The following is a 17,375-nucleotide window of genomic DNA, read 5'->3' on the forward strand; positions in this document are numbered from 1 at the left end:
TATATTTTATATATATATATATATATATATATATATATATATATATATATAAATCAGATGAATTATTTTCATATATTGCGGGTCACCCAGTTAATTACTGATAAAGCTTGGGAAACAATCCATCCCTTCAAATTTCCAGGTTAAAGTTCTCACCATTCCAACACATTACAAATTTAAGTCTAGAAGTGGTGCTGTAATTCCACATCATCTCAAGGATAATAAGGTTTATTACTATCTCAAACTCTTTGAAATAAAAATAACAGCCAACTTTTTCAAACACAGGGCTAGTAGCCACTTTATTATATATTATCCTGAATCTTTACAATAGCTCTATAAAATATGTATTATAATCCTCATTTAAAGATTAGGAAAATAAGGGCTGGGGTTGTGGCTCAGTGGTAGAGCTCTTGCCTAGTATATGTGAGACACTGGGTTCAAACTTCAGCACCACATAAAAATAAATAAATAAAATAAAGGTATTGTGTCCATCTACAACTAAAAATTAAAAATTATATTAGGAAAACAGACTTAGAAAGATTAAGTGTTTTGCCCAATTGCTTGGCCAGAAAGTGTTAAAACCAGCATTCAAATCTAATTCCATCAAAATCAATGCTCTGGTTTATCAGAAGAGATTTTCTCTTACATATTTATGCAAATAGGAATAATATACTACATACACTGGTATGAGACTTGTGAAATATCATTAAAACTTAAATACCTACACATAACCCACTATTATTAAATGGATAACAAATACTACTTACTTTTTTCCCTACTTTCATTTCCCCCTTCCTTTCACTTCATTTTCTTTCCCTTCCCTTCCCTTTCTTTTCTTTTTCTTTTTGACCTATGGAATGTGGGCTGAATTCAAGAAAAACCAGTTCCTTTGAGGACTGATAATGGAAAAGGATTAGGATTCCTACTCTAACAGGTAATTCACAAGCATACTTTTAAAATCATTAATACTGGTTGAAATTTACTATGTGTCAGTTTGCTAGGTGCCTATGTATACCTTGTCAAACTCCTCATCAGAGATGCTAGGGAGCTTACAATTAAAAAACTCAAAAGTCTTGATGATTTTAATTATAACCTTTGGTCATTACTAATCTTCCTGGCCTTCCTTTTTTTCAGTCCTTCATATTATCGTACCTTAACCTTTAAGAAGCAAAACAAATGGCTACAAAAGGAGTAGTTATTTCACCTGACTTCTAGAAAGAAGGTGATGATCTTGAATTTAACCTATCATCTTAGTGTTACCAATTTATATCACTAATTTAAAATCTTATGATAGTCTTCCAGATTACAAAGCAGTATTTTAGTAGACATCCCAAGCCTCCAAAAATCTGTGAGGTAGATTTTACTACTTCCATGGAGCTGAGGAATAAAAGGCCAACCTTCTTAATTTTCTCAGTTATGGGCCAGATCTATACCTAAACCCAAGATTCTAAATTCAGAGCTTTCTTCTTCTGCCATATGAAAGGTTCAATTAACCCAGGAATATGCCATATCAATGGCCTTGAAAAAGAGATTCCCAATACTCAGATCTTAGTTTCTAAGAAAGCTATTTAAGAGTACAAGTCATTCTAATAACCACATAAGTAAAATATAAATATCTTAAACATCTGGTCGACATGTACAACCTAAAGCATAATTCACATAACACTTGCCTGCGGAGTTCCTAGAGCTTTCACAGCATTCAGATCAGATCCTGAAGAGAAAGTATTTTTTGCCCCACGAACAATGAGGCCTTTCCCTTCTGTCCAATTTTCCAATTCAATCACTTTCTCCAAAAGTTGTAGCATCATAACACCTGCCAGAGAGGGAAGAGGAAAAATCACAACACATGTAAGAGATTACAAAAACAGAAATAATTCAGAAATAAAAGTGTATCAAGCAAGCCCAGATGGCATTCGAGAAGTTAGACCAACAGAGTCGGTGTTGGACCACTGGGGCACCAGCCTTTTGCTAGCCCCAACAACCATGGGGCAGTGTTTCACAATGAGGTAGAGATCAAGGACTTACAATATGATGAGAACTCCGAAATGTATTTCTACACCTGCCTGTGTGGGGATAACTTTTCCATCACCAAGGAAGATTTGGAGAATGGGGAAGATGTGGCAATATGTCCTAGCTGTTCTCTCATAAGAAAGTGATTCATGACAAAGATCAATTTATGTGTGGAGAAACAGCCCCAGCACCTTCAACTAACAAAAAATTACTTAAATGCTTTAGGAATCCACATCCTGAACAGTTGAGAATGAGCCCAGATGGAAATATCAAATGCAGAGTAACTGATTTTTTCATGGGGACAGCTGTTTCGTGGTTTGTCATTCTGTTAGCCCATGGGTCCTTTCACCAACTGCTGAGTTCATCTTCAAATACAAAAGTGAGCCCAAGACATGTCATACCTGGATTTCATGTTTAGAACATTGAATTGGAAACATTCTTAATTATCCACCTGAATTTAAAGGAAGATAATTTTAAATCAGTGCTTTCTTTCCCTTAGTTATCATTTTTATACCTTAAACCTAATTCAGTATCTGATATAACAGCATCATCTACCTCAGTCATTAGGATTTATTAAAAAGAGATTATATTTTTAACTAGTTACTAAGATGGTTAAAATTAGCTTTCTTTGAAATTTGACCATCAGCTTTATTATATTAACTTAAATAAAAATCCACTACTTCCTCAGTACTGCCCTTCTGGTTCCATCACCAAGACAGTCTCCAATATTAGAATGTTCAGGTGCTGTTCAGCATGTCATTTGTGTTACACTTCATGGACAGAGTTCTATTGTGGTATTAAAGAGAAAAGATTGACTATATTTCCATTGCTACAGGTAAGTGAATAAGGAAGAAAAGTCTATAAAGTGAAATGGTCAAAGAAGTAGAGATTCCTTATGTTCTTTAAAAATCATGACTAGATTAAAAAAAAAAAAAACTGAAGGAAGCAAACAAGCCAACTTAGTAAATGAATGCTTTATTTTACCAGATCAAAGCAAATATTTTTGTGTCTAGATTTTTTATTATTTTCTGATATAACCAATGAAATTGCATTTCAGAGAGGGGTTAATGCCAAGACTATATGGCTGGTGCCAGTGCTTTTAGCCTATCACAGTATTGTGTCCCTACTCCTAAAAAGCAAAGTATCTATAATAGAGAATGAACTTGAAAATGGAAGGCCTGTTCTGAATAAATATATCCATGTGGACACATCTAATAAGCCTCTATAGCATGCAACCAAACCAAACATGCACTCCTACCAGAGAAATGTTGCCAGGGAGAAAGAGAAATATATGAAGATAGACTATTAGTCTTCCTTTGCTAGAGTGCTGAGAGTAGAAAGAAATTATAATCAAAAGAAAATTGGAAAATTTCCATTACAAACACAACTTTGCTGTGTGTATGAAAATGTACTGATATCTGACAAGTTATTTTGGGTATGGCTCCTGCAATTAGAAAGCCTGCTAGAGTATGTACTGATTGATAAATAAACTACACTCCTTTGAAGTTTAAATTAAAACAAGTGGACTTTTTCTTTTTTAAACCTGGCAGCAGCATGGCTATATGCAACTATTAGGCTGAAACATAATAAATTAAAAATTATATGCTAGCTGTACTTGGTACATTATATGGCATATTCATGACATGATGAAATCTCACTGCTGTTAGGAACACTGTCAGCCCAGAAATAATCCACACTACTTTGAAAAGCAAAGTGACTGCTCAGATGAACAGAGTAGGGTGCAGGTTGACTCCGGTGGGCAGTAACCTGCAAAGAGAAATGAACTATCTTCAAGCTCACTGTAGATGGTGTTAACATAAACACTCTCTCTGCTGTTGATGAAAAGTTGCCCAAGTTCAAACATCCCAGGAGAAAAGAAATACAACAAGAAATACAACAGTCAGTGACTGTTGATAATATTGCAATAATAGGAATGTTGGTTTTTTGTTTTCTTTTGTGGTGCTGGGGATTGAACCCACAGGGACTTGTGCATGCAAGGCAAACACTCTACCAACTGAGCTATATCCCCAGACCTAATGATTTTGTTTTAAATCAACTGAGTTGCTTAAGTTTTAGAACTACAATATAACATACCAGGAATGAATCCTATAGTAAGCAGAAAGTAAAATCAAGGTTTTCAGGTTATGACTCGAGTTCTGAGTGATGCTTGTGCCTTATTTATTCCCACAGACATTTGTGGAACACCTCTGTGATTTACGCCAATCTAACCCAATTTAACCCAATCTCTGTCTGATTAGCTCTGGAGTCTGAGGCCAGACCAGTGGATCCCTCACTGTACAGGTATAGGAAATAGGGTCAGTTTCCAGCTACCAGTTCCCATTCAGTTGTGGGACATTGCCAGAACAGATAGGGCAAGTGAAACCGTTATAAACTCAACACTGTCTGAATCATGAATTACAGGGAATAGAATTTCCAATTTTCATCAACAATGTTACCACACTTCTGGGTTTGAAAATTAATTCAGCTATTTAAAGGATTTTGCATATCCTTCATAGATTAAGAAACATTTTTCTTAGATAGCACCATTTTTTATAACTGTACATATTAATTTATTACCAGTATAAACTGTATTGTCATGCTAAATAAAATCTTGATAATTAAAAAAAATGTCAAGCAAGACTTTTAGTTCATGTATTTTACAAATATTTACTGAATGTCTATCAAATGCCTATTTGTACTAGTACAACAGAGTACACAGAGGATCTATGAGTCTCTGCTTTAAAGATACAAATTTTTTAGTTTATCTATCTCTACCTCAAGAATTCATACAAATAGCTAGGAGTGATGGAGCATACCTGTAATCCCTGTGGCTGGGGAGACTGAGGCAGGAGGATCGTGAGTTCAAAGCTAGCCTCAGCAACTTACCAAGGCCCTAAGTAACTCAGCAAGACCTTGTCTCAAAATAAAATATAAAAAGGGCTGGGTATGTGGCTCAGTGATTAAGGGGCCCTGGGCTCAATCCCTGGTACCAAAAGAATTCATACAAATATATATTTAAGTAGGAAAGTTAAATGTATCATACATGTCCCAGGAGTAGGAACAGGAACATACAATTTGAGATGAGGAAAACTTACTTCTTAGGGTAAACATAAAAATATAGAGATAACTTCACAGCAAATGCATAAGTGTCCCAACTGACAATCTTAACAAACGTTATAACATACGACTATGAGATCTTGTGACAATCCAAACATATGGTATACTGGAATAAGTGAAATTCCTACTCTGTTCATACCAGTAGGAGTATAACAGGATGCCAGTTGAGGAAAGTTCAGGAAGTAAATATCTTATTCCATGACTGATGAACTGTGCTTTTACAAACCCAAGGTAAACCACAGATACTCTTCACATGCCTTCCAACCATGAAATCTATGAATTATTGATTAGATATTTCAAAATTCTATTTGAGCATCCTTATAATAAATTTAAAACAGAAAAAGAAACTTTAAAGATTTAATCAGTGACTTTTAAATGTGCTTATCTTTGGTAATGTTCCAAGTTTATAAAGTCTGTAATGTTTTCAACATAATTAATTTTATTTTCCTTTGCCTAGAAAACTTCAAAGTAGAAGCAATGTAAAGATCACAACAAAGGGTTAAAATGCCAAAGAATCTGTACAAGTTTCCAGAAAATTTTTATAGCTCATATTAAACTACATACATTTAATTTTGTAATATAAAATCCCTACTGTCAGAGCTATTATTTTCTTTGCCATTTTTTGAAGTAACCAGTAGCAAGGTGGTTCTACAACAAATGTTAAATCAATGTTTGGACTTAGAAAATTGAGTAATGTAGCTATCCTCTCTAATCACTAATTATGGCACATTTAGAACTGTAACCCTTCCCAAGAAAGTCCTAGGTGCCTAGAAGTAGAGCTCTTGTTCTCAAATGATTTCCAGTTTAGCAGGGGAAATAAAAGACCTACATGTTTAAGGTAAGAATAAATCTATATAGGCAAATATGGATCTCAAATTATCTAAGATATTTAAGTATCTACAAATAATTATGTTGGCCTTGAATCTAACAATATCTATACAATAGTTAATCTTAAATTCATTTTTTGACTTTGTGAAATAAAGTATCTGGATGAATTGATTCTCACTCATCCTTTCCCCACTAAACCTAATTAAACATCATTACTCAAATCAAAGCAGCTCTGTTTTTACTAAATTGATACATTATGCATTAAATTAGTGTTTCCTATAGAACAAACGATTATTTGTAACTATTCAGTAGCAAATTAGAACCATTAATATAATTTAATCCTCTAGAGCATTCTTGACTTTCTAATTTTATTTTTCCTGGGCTAATATCAAATTTGGATTTTATTCCTTAAAGCTAACTGAAAGTATGGAACTACAGCATCTAATAAAGTAATGATGAAGCACATGTAGCTACTGAGAACTTGAAATGAGGCTAAACTGAGAAGTACAGTGAGTTTAAGACCACCTTTTGAAGACTTAGTAAGAAAATTTCTCATTCATGTATCAGTTACTTGTTGAAATAATATTTTAGATATGCTGAGTTAAATTTAAGGTATTATTTTTAAAATCAATTTTATCTGTCTCTCTTTTGACTTTTTTTTAATGATGACTACTAGACTATTTAAAATTACACATGCAGATCACATTTGGGTTTTGTATTATATTTTATTGGTCAGCACTGACCTAGAAAAATATCTCTGGCCAGGTGTGGTGGTGCAGATCTGTAATCCCAACTGAGGCTGGAGGATTTCGAGTTCGAAGTCAGCCTCAACAACTTAGTGAGGCCCTAAATAACTCAGTGAGACCTTGTCTCTAAATAAAATACAAAAAAGGGCTGGGGATGTGGTTTAGTGGTTAAGCACTCCTGGATTCAATCCCCAGTAGCAAAAAAAAAAAAAAAAAAAAAAAAAAAAAAAAAAAAAAAANAACTATCTTCAAGCTCACTGTAGATGGTGTTAACATAAACACTCTCTCTGCTGTTGATGAAAAGTTGCCCAAGTTCAAACATCCCAGGAGAAAAGAAAAATACCTCTTAATTCTGATAAGCAGAGAGAAAAGTTGTAAGTTATAAAGACTCACTACTGGTATTTACAAAGTTTACAACTTACTCAATTATATCTGCAGTTATAATGATAATTATATACAGACACATAAAATTACTGAGATATTTTTGAGTCCAATATTCAAGTGCTACTAAAGAATAGAATTTATTCTGCCCCATGCAGTGCATAACTGACAAGTAGATCACAAAATCACCTTGAAACATAATGTGTGGTCAAGAAGGCTATTTAATACCTCTTACATAACATGGTGGTAGCGTGATTCAAATTTAAGCTTTAGTAAAAATTACCACGTTCTGTTCTCCATGTCTCTTAAATATAAAATTATTATATGCTCAGAATTTTAACTAATAGGTAAAAGTTATTCATCAGAATCTAAGAGTTAGGCAAAAGTCAACAGATAGGCCAGTGCAGTGTTTCAATTGGAGAAATGAGTTCTAATACTCACTAGTTTGGTAAATGCTACAGAACAATAATTTATTATATGTGTTAATAATCATTATATGCAATATATATAAAACTATTTTATTATATATAGTTTAATATATATAAATAATACATTTATAACAAATAACATTATGTATTTATAAGAAATAACATTTTGTATCTCAAAATAATTTTAAGAGGAGTTTGAAGGTCTCAACACAAGAAAATGCTAATTACTCTAATTTTAAATATATGTATCAAATTATCACACTGTACTACATATATATGACAATTAAAAATTTAAAAAGAAATTTTTTAAAAGGAGTGCCTTTTTTCCTAAAATGAACACTTTGTAGGCAACAGAGGGAAATTAACAATAACAGTCTTATCTCAATTCATTAAAAAAAATGTAAGCAAAATATTTTTTTTTTCATTTATGTGTTTTTCTATTCAGTTTCAGTAAATCTTTGAAACTTTTTCTTCCTTGTTTCTCAGTGGTATTAGCTGAAAACAAAGTTTTTGTATAGTTAATAAATTATGGAAAAAATAAGACTGATTTAACAGTGTCCTTTTTATCAATATCTGTGTTCACAATTCTTTTTAAAACATTAAGATACCATTTTAACATTAGTAAAAATGTTCCTGGTTCATGTAACAGTTTCATTTGGTTGCATGCATTCTACAAAGAGCAAAGATTTTGAAGATTCAGTCGCCAAAGACAAAATATGTGATAGCATGTAAGACTGAGTGTCTCATTCTTTATTTTAGAAAAGATGATACCTGAGAAAGCATTCATTTTACTGGGATTGTTCAGAGTAAGAATGCCAATGCCATTATCTTCCTTCTGAAGGTCAATGGATCCACCAGGAAACTGCTGCAATGTCTTTTTTACTTCTTCTTCATAGAAGCCATGAGAAGTATTATAAAGTGATACTCCCACTTGATGTAGCAGTTTTGTCCTTGCAGACAGAGATGTTGCATTCAAAAGATTTTTTGCCATTTCTGAAAAAACAGAGGTAAGTATACAGCTGTCCAGATTAACAGACTCAATTTTCTACTATTATGTGTTAATCAGCCACAGGCTGATTCACAAAACATATCATTTCAGTGTATCAAGGAGAATGACATAATTACAGTGCATTTACTGGGACCTAATAAAACTAAAAAGGCTTAGAAAAAATGTTGCTTTTCTCTATTTAATTAAATGTCCTGTCTCCAAGTAGTCTTTCTCATCACAGTAGTTTTTCATTTTCCAACCCTTAACTTTTTCAAAATCTAATTCAGTCCAAATATCACTGGCCTCTGGTCAGCTGGCCACCACTCTTCCAATCAGCTATTCTGTTTTCCCCTTGGAAACAGAATGCTATGAGAGCAATTGCACTCTAATAGAAATTTTATTCTTAGCATTATCCTTCCCTTTGCCATGCTTTCATACAAAAAGCTGGAAAGGATCATAAGGAAAATGGGGAAGGACAGGAATGTGTATGTGGATTTTGTGTTCTCCATGGTTCTATTCTCTTTTCTTCTTATTTTATACATATATCCTCAATAATCTCATCTTTTCCCCTAGGATTTTTTTTTTTGCCCTATGTAAATCAACTTTTTTTTACCTAATGAAAATCAAAACATTTTTGTTAATATAAAACATATATTCAGAAAAGTATACAAAACATAAGACACAGCTCAATAATTTTTCACTAGTTGAAAATATCCTAGTTAAAATAGCACTCAAATCAAGAAATAGAACATAACTTGAACCTCAAGAGGTCCTTTGTGCCACCTTGCACTCAGAATGCCTCAAATAAGGATGACAAACTAACCCAAGGTTAGTTTGCATACTTTTTAACTTTACATGAATTGAAAAGCATATATTCTTTTGTGTCTGGTTTCAACTTTCTACTTCTGAATCCATTGCTAATATTATGTACAATTAGAAACTAAATAGTCAATCATCATCATTCCTACATTCTATTACATGAATGTATCACAACTTACCTATTCTATGTTAACAGTCTTTTGAGGTGTTTCCAGTTTTTAGCATTACAAAGAGTTGCTATACACAACTTTGGTATGTATCTATTGGCCACTATATATACATTTCTGATGGATAAATATCTAAGAATAGAACTATTGGGTTGGTATGCTACAGCTCATCTTATCCTGATTGTTAAATATTGAAGAATTTTCAAAGTTAACTTTTTAGACCATTGGTAGTTCCAACTATTAACAAGCACTAGCATGCATGCGCACATGTGCACGAGCTCACTTTTCTCTCTCTCTCATACACACACACACAGCCAACTGACTGGTATACCATCAATCATAATGCATGTACTGTTTTCATTTGTTCAACTTTAGAAAATACTGTCTGCATTTTCTGAAATGATTGTACCAATGTATATTCCCATAAGTAGTGAATGTTAAATTTCCTCCACAATCTTGTTAGCACTTGCTATTGTCTTTCTCTCCCCACCCCCGCCCTTCCATTTTAAAAAGCAAATATCAATTTATCAAATAATCTGTAAAACCTGAAATACTCCTTCAAATCACTCCACAGCTACCTATAATAAAGTCTTCTGAGCATTCTAAACATATTTTATACACAGGCTATCTTATTATGCATTAATTATTAAATACTTATAAAATTTTAAAAATCTATGGTTATGAATTTCAGATTATATTACATTTAGTCATAAATAAGATAACCTAAATGTAAAGAATGAAGAAAAACAAGTGTTTGAGTCACCTAACAGGTGCTTAAAGTTAGGTTTCAGAGTGTGGATGTATCCTATTTCCTAACCTAAATAATGGATACAATGGTAATTACTTTGTCATTGTTCTTTACATTCTTCTTATATATTTTACATTCTTCTTATATATTTTACATTCTTCTTATATATTTTACATTCTGTGTATGCTACATATACTTCTCAGTAAACTTTTTAACAAACCCTAAAGAATATACAGATAATGTTTCCCAAACTTTTAAATTGTCAATTTCGAAGACAGTTTCTTAAGTACTCTATTTCATTTCATAATAGAAAACTCGTAAGGAACACAAATGTTACATTGGAGCCACTGATAATACAGTGTGAAGTCTTTGTCAGGTCTGGCAAGTAAGCAAAAGTCCTTATTAAAGGACTTTGTGTGTCTCTTACAAATGGACAATCAAAAAAACAGAGTTTTAGAACTGACACAAATGATAGCTCTGTGTGTGTGTGTGTGTGGGAGGGGGGAATGTGTGTGTTTTACTGGGGATTTAACCCAACTACATCCCAGGTCTCCTTTTTTATTTTTTTAATTTGGAGACAGGGTCGCCAATAAATTCCCAAGGCTGGTCTTGAACTCACAATCCTCCTGCTTCAGCCTCCCAAGTAGCTGGGATTACAGGTTTGCACCACTGTCCATGGCAATGGTAATATTTTGAAGGTGAGTTCCTGACTCCATTAAATTAAATTTTTAAAGAGAGACTATGCCTTATTCATAACTCTTAGCATATAATTTTAAATTCAATATTTGTGGAACTAAAAGACACATAATGCAATTCCAAAAGAATTACAAAATAGAAAAAATAATTTATTCTTGGGTTTCTAATAAATGCAAGTTCAAAGTGTGTAGGGCATTATATTTGACCAAATTCTCTTCTTCACTGGCCTCTGGTCAGCTGGCCACCACTCTTCCAATCAGCTAAGAATCTCTGTTTCCTTTCAGAAAAGGAGGGCAAGAGCTCCTTGTCTGGTTTTAATCAAGTTTATAAAAAGTTTGTACACAATATGATCTCTATTGAATCATCAATCAAAACATGGCCACTTTAAAGAAATTAGCTTATTAAGAGATAATCTAAAGGTACTCTGCATATCTATAATGCCCATTTTATATACTTTATAAGGAAGGGTCTATTAGTATATTCTTCCTACTTTAACTATTTGCCTAGATATCTCACAAAGCTGTTGGATAGTAAGCAAAAGTCCTTATTAAAGGACTTTGTGTGTCTCTTACAAATGGACAATCAAAAAAAACAGTTTTACATCCTGATACATCCTTTGTAATTTTCTTAGAATGACAGGCAGTATACCTAGTAGATACTAAGGTAAATACCTAATAATTATTGTTAGCACACTTAAATGAGAAACCAGTATCCTTATTCTTACTCCCCCTTTCAGAGACACATAATAGTTTTGAGCATTCTATAAGAGTCAACAAAGGAATCTGCTTCCACTGATACTCCTGTTTTGGATTCACTGTGATCTGTTCTCCCATTATGTCTTTACTAGTTGGTCTCTACATGTCACCTCCAGAACAACCCCTGCAGAACCCCCAGACCCTTGTGGAAAAGGAACCTGGGGTTGCTTTCAGTCTAGGGAATGTCCCTTCCTAAGAAAGCAACATAGAGTAGGGCTCAGGGTTCCTTAGGGCTCCTTCCAGGTCTAGAGAAAATATGTTCTCAAGATCAGTAAATAGCTCAGCTCACACAGAACCCAAGTGTATATACTCAGAGCCAAACATATTTCCAGGAATTTGCTTTTGTATGGACTGTGTGTGCTCTCTGCATGTTTTATCCCCAGGGACAATCAAATATAGAGGCAACTCAATTAATAAAATTAATTCGGGGCAGAAGTCCTGATCCTCTCCACACTAATCATGACTTCATATAAAAATGCTAGAGAAACTTGATATGGATTATACAACATTAAAGAAATAAATTTGCCTGTGTTTTTTATAATGCTCTATATAGGGAAAAGACTAAAGAGTCAAAACTAAAAAATACAAAGGAGTAAAGGCTTATAAAATCATTAGCATTTTAAATTATTATTGTAGGATAACAGAATCAGCAAGCAATATGTTTTCTGCTCTCATTTGTAAGGGGTTTGTCTGCTACATTGTCCCTCCCTCCAGCAGCCAAGAACACTCGTGCAATTAGTATGAAATATCATCAGATTTGCTGAGAGCCACTGCCGAGTCTGTATGGCCCCTGGCATTTTGCCAACAGTATTGATTGACAGGCGAGGCATTACTATCCGCCTCTGCCGCAACTTTTGAGTTCTCTCACTATTTTGGAGTTCTCGTGGGGATTCCCGGAGAGTTCCCATTGGTTGGGGAAGTGCAGGAGGAGGGATTTCCGGGAGAGATATTTCCGGCTGGGGCTTCCTTGACAAGCCTCCAGCGGGAGGATTCCCCCAGGAGCTGTGTGAAGTGTTTTCCTGCAGTTTAAAAATAAAGTTTGTTCCTGCTTCAGTGGCTCCTGATTTGTGCCCAGCCAGACTGCGGCACAGATCCTCATCCCCTTATCTTTAAATCATTAAACATTTAAATACTTATGTAATATTATGTTATATGTAAATAACAGTAATACCTTGCCTCATTAAATATCTGTGATCTTTGAAATGCTGACTTCTTACAGGAAACCTTATATTAAGCCATGTAACATTTTCTCTATTAATTCCATATTTTTGTCTTTCTCTTCTCATTCTGTACTCCTTGCACTACCGTCTCTTCTTTTTTTTTTTTTTTTCCTCCTCTCAGATTCCCTTCCTTGTCTGTACAAGAATAGTACCAGAAAAAAACTCAATGACACTGTTTAAACCTACCAAATTAGCTGACTCAAAGTTTAGGCAGCCAAGTCTAAAAATTTGCTAAGAGCCTATTTTGTATACTTCAATCCCAATTCTAAATTTAGAGTCTAAAGTACACAGCAGGTCAATGCTGAGGAGATAACAAGGTGTTAGTCACTAGTCAACTATTATAGTATCTGAAAATATAAGTAAATACAGTTTAAGATTCAAGTTCTGTGTAAGCAAGTAGTTTAATAATCTATACTTGGTTTACTCCCTAAATCACAAGGCAACAAAAAGATACTGAGGCATTTACAATGTTATAAACTTTCTTCAGTGTAAAAAGTTTAAAATCTGTCTTGTAGGATCGCTTGCTGCCCCATCAGAAGGCCAATTCAGTCTTACTGTCAAGCCTCTAGAAAGAGGTAAGAGAGAAGACCTTCTGACACCCCCCCACCCCTCACCCCTGGGGGGGGGGGGAATCAAAGGTTTTGCTCTCCAATTTGTTTTCAAGTTCTACAAAGGTGATCAAATAGTCCCCGGCATGCCCCACCCCCAAAGAGAATACACTAGTTGTTTTATTAAAAGTACTTACCTATTTCACCATTATGTTAGAATCATTAACAGAAAACTAACACAGATCATACTTAAGAAAACAACCTAAGGCAGGTAGTGAACAAGAAAAAAAACAGAAGTATGTGAGATTAGACTGTCAATATGCTGCCTGTTTGTCAAGGTTTCAATTTGATGTTAGGATATTATCATATAAACTTACCTTTCAAGTTTCATTACAAGTCACCCAAACCCTCTCCTTCACACAACCACAATAAAAAAGTTTCAGTTCCTCAAATCCTTCAGGATTTTCATCATTCCAAACTTTGGTATCCTTGATCTCTGTGACACATTTTTCTTCCTTAGAGTAACTCCAAGTCATCTCCTCTAACACCCTAGACAACATCAGCTCTACTTTCCTTATCAAAACCTTCATTCCGTGACTTCCCTACTTCCTTAATCAAATTGTTCCACTACATTTAGCTGCATGAGGGCAATTGCCATGTCTAGAAAAATGCCTGGCAAATAGTAATTACCAATAATATTCTTAAGACTGAATTTCATACATAGGGCTAAGAAACTGGCCACAACCAACAGTCCATCTGTCCAATTCACTATTCTCATAACTCACCTTGTTTCAATTCCATGCCTCTTGCAAGGCTGATTTTCTTTACTGGAATGCTGATCACTCTCTGTCTGTGCCCCAACCAATTATTATGTACCTGTCTTTCATCCAATAAGTTGTCAAGAAAAGATCAGATGTTGTATCACCATATCCCTCCCTCCCTCCCTCAGAAGATATAAATATTAATAACCCTCCAGCTTATCTCAAGAGAGCACAAGGTCTTCAAAAGGAGTCTTCTGCTATCCCTGTCCGTGTCCATTTATCTCTACAAACTGGGAGCACCTAGAACAATGGCTGGTATACACTGAACTCCTTGATGGGGAATGTGGGAGTGCTGATTTGGATATTCTCTCAATCCTCATCAGTCTTTTCAATCATAATTTACCTATGGGTTCAATCTACATTTGTGGCCCTTCTGCGTGTGTATTGCCTTTTAATCATTGCGGCACACGTACAAAAATTCTAGAATAAAGGCAGTTAAGCCAGATTGAATACAACAGAAAGAAACAAGTACGGAGATCCCAGAGACCATTACCTAATTAACACAAGGCCTTGGAAGTCTTCAGAAATCAAATAAGTGCTTTGAAATTAGGCCTTCTTGTCCTCTTGAAAATGTTAAAAGCCCCCCACCTCCCCTGGAAAGTTTTCCGGCGCCTCCAATACCTCGGAAGGTCAGTGGGCGGCGCAAGCCACTGCATTCCCACGCCCATCAGGGGGCAGTGGGCCTGCTCGGCCGCCTGGCGAGGACCCGGCAGCGGAGCCCCTCTGCTCTCCATGTGAGATTCGCTGGGCTACGCGCTAGCATCCACTCCACAGCCACCTTGTGGGATGGTCTTCGGAATGACGCTAAGGTTACCGCCAGCTCCTACGAATACAGAGCCCGAAAGGGAGGGGAAATTCTGCTTCCGCTTCCCCACGACTCCCTTCAGCTCTCTTCCACGCTACCTTTCGGAGTCTTTTCCCTGCTTCCGCGAGAGCCTCTTCCGCTCTCCGATGCCCAAACTCTGTTCCCCCGCGTTTCCTTTCGCTCACCCAGGTCCCCTTTCAGTCCGTGGCATCCTTATTCAGACCCCGGCGGGTGGCCGGGACCCCGGAAGTTCCGCCCCCGCTCCCTCCAGAAGTCCCTTTCCCAGGAGGACGTCGCAGTTTTGCGCTCTTCCAGGTATCGCGAGAAAGCGTAGTACGGTGGACTCCTGTTGGGCTGTCTTCGAACATTGGGTTCTGCCATCCTGGGTTTATTCTGGGACAGGGAAGCCGCTTCATCCAGCTAGTTTCCAGCGTTCTGCTGTAAACCCGGCTTCAGATGAAGAGAAGAAAACCAGTTTAAGGGAATCGCGAAAGGGGTGGGGAGAGGTACCGAAAGCCACCCTATGTAATATATCAGAGTTTTTGAGGGATTGAAAGACCCTCCGACTCCCTGTCCAAGGAAAAGCACACGAGACACTGGCTGCAAAAGCAAGAGGCGATTTATTGATACACAGGCGCCTGCGGGTGCTCAGCAAGACCTCAGCCGGGGCTTCGGGGAACTGGCACACCGGGCTTTGGGGTACAGATCTTTTATAGGGTAAAGGAGCAGGTTTCGCGCGCGCAGTAAGCAACAGGTTTCTTACTGGTCTTTTTGAACCTAGCATATAGGTTACCTAAAAGGCAAGGTTGTTTTTCACTGTATGTTCCTGGAAACCACATGAAAACCACTTGTTTTTCACTGTATGTTTCCGTTTGCTCAACCGTGCCGGTTCTTTCCCAACCATCCTGTTTTTTTCTAATCGGTTACACTTAACTGATTATCTGAAAAACACATCTGACGCCTGTGCAGGTGCAAAAGCAAGCCCTGATGATTTTGTAACTGGGCCTAAAGTTATTGGGCTGGGGTCTCTCAGGATAAATGGATATTTTATCGTTTTTTTTTTTTTAATCAAATACAGTGTATACCCTGAATATGACATGGCTTTTATAAAGCTCGGTAAGCGTAAAATTCTGTGCCAACACCCATTTTGCTGGCACAGACAGCAAATGCTTTGGAAGACAGATGAAAGGGAAAACCATTTTGCATCTGTTTTGGAATCATTTTGTCAAAGAAGTGGGACTGAAATTAGTTATTAGGTGGTTGATGACAAAAATAGCATCTGGATATTAAAGTGATAAAAAACGTTTTGCCCAGTGACTACTAACAGTAAGGGAGAGAACTAAGCTCAATTTCCCTTATGCAGAGGCAATTCAGTGTTTTAAAAAGAATTGGAGTGAATGGAAGTGTGGGTGCAAAAAAGTGAAAAAATTACAGAATTGGCTAGTGTAAATGTGATTAGGCCAACAGTGTTTGTTAGCTGGTAGTTACCTTAGGCTTTTTAACCTTTGACTGAGAGGCCCTGTCCTTCTTGATGACTGCTTTTGCAAGGTTTGGCTCTGAATTCCTTGATAAAGTACTTCTGAGTTGCAGAAGTTGCACATTTATAATGGCAAGTTCTCTCTGAAAGCTGCCCTAAGAAAAGGGCATATCATTTTGTTGGCTGAAAAACAGTTGAACTTTCTCAGGCAGGCATTTTATGGGTGGTTCCCTCATAAATATGCCAGAGATGGGGACCCTCTGAGCCAGTGACAATAAGAATGACCTCTGAACAGGCAAAGTTGTAATAGGATCATCGTGGGTTAACTTCAAGGAGAAGAGAGACAATACTAAAAGAAAGACCATGCCACTGCCAGAATAAAGGACAAGCCTTTTTATCAGATTGCTGGGATGGATTGGAATCTGGCTGATCATTATCTCAGTTCTGGCTTTCCCATTTGGCTCCACAGAAGGGCTCTTTACTTAAGGAGGAGATCTGCATTTGTTTTGTATGATGTTTATTAGACCTGTGATCCTGAATGGTTGACAATTTGGTTTCTATGAGGTGATTTGGTCCTGCTTAAGTGAGGCAGTTTCATTATGGACTATTCTGTTTGCCAGGTGTTGTTCCAGAAGTTCTGAGTAACTGCAGATTTAGGAGAATGACTGGAGACTCCAAGGCACTTTTTAGGGGTGTCTGGAATAGGACATTGTAAGAGCTGGCAGTTGAATGTCCCTGCAAATCTTGAAAATACCTTAGTTATTCCTATCATGGTGTCCTCAGTCTTGAAGGGTACAGGAGAGGTAAATTTAAGTCAATAAATC

At 36.1% G+C, this 17,375-nt stretch overlaps 1 protein-coding gene and 1 pseudogene across 9 annotated transcripts in view; one reads left to right on the forward strand and one right to left on the reverse strand.

Annotated features, from left to right (window-relative positions):
- Echdc1 (ethylmalonyl-CoA decarboxylase 1) overlaps positions 1-15,312 on the reverse strand; it is a 32,989-nt gene extending 17,677 nt beyond the window's left edge. Inside the window, exons 1-4 of one of the 9 annotated variants that reach the window (XM_048797933.1) lie at positions 15,173-15,303; positions 14,234-14,328; positions 8,279-8,500; positions 1,668-1,810 (exon numbers count right to left, since the gene is read on the reverse strand). In XM_048797933.1, the coding sequence (XP_048653890.1) occupies positions 1,668-1,810; positions 8,279-8,500; positions 14,234-14,249 (381 nt within the window). In that variant the 5' untranslated portion in view covers positions 14,250-14,328; positions 15,173-15,303. Of the gene's footprint in view, positions 1-1,667; positions 1,811-8,278; positions 8,501-13,645; positions 13,668-14,233; positions 14,329-14,762; positions 14,783-14,890 lie in introns of those variants that run through there. The other 8 variants (XM_015501008.2, XM_048797927.1, XM_048797930.1 and 5 more) reach the window with 8 other exon arrangements.
- On the forward strand, positions 1,904-2,425 carry LOC125615343 (annotated as a pseudogene).
- Positions 15,313-17,375: the final 2,063 nt, after the last annotated feature.

Source organism: Marmota marmota, unplaced genomic scaffold (genome assembly GCF_001458135.2).
Source record: "Marmota marmota marmota unplaced genomic scaffold, marMar, whole genome shotgun sequence".
Lineage (NCBI taxonomy): Eukaryota > Metazoa > Chordata > Mammalia > Rodentia > Sciuridae > Marmota > Marmota marmota.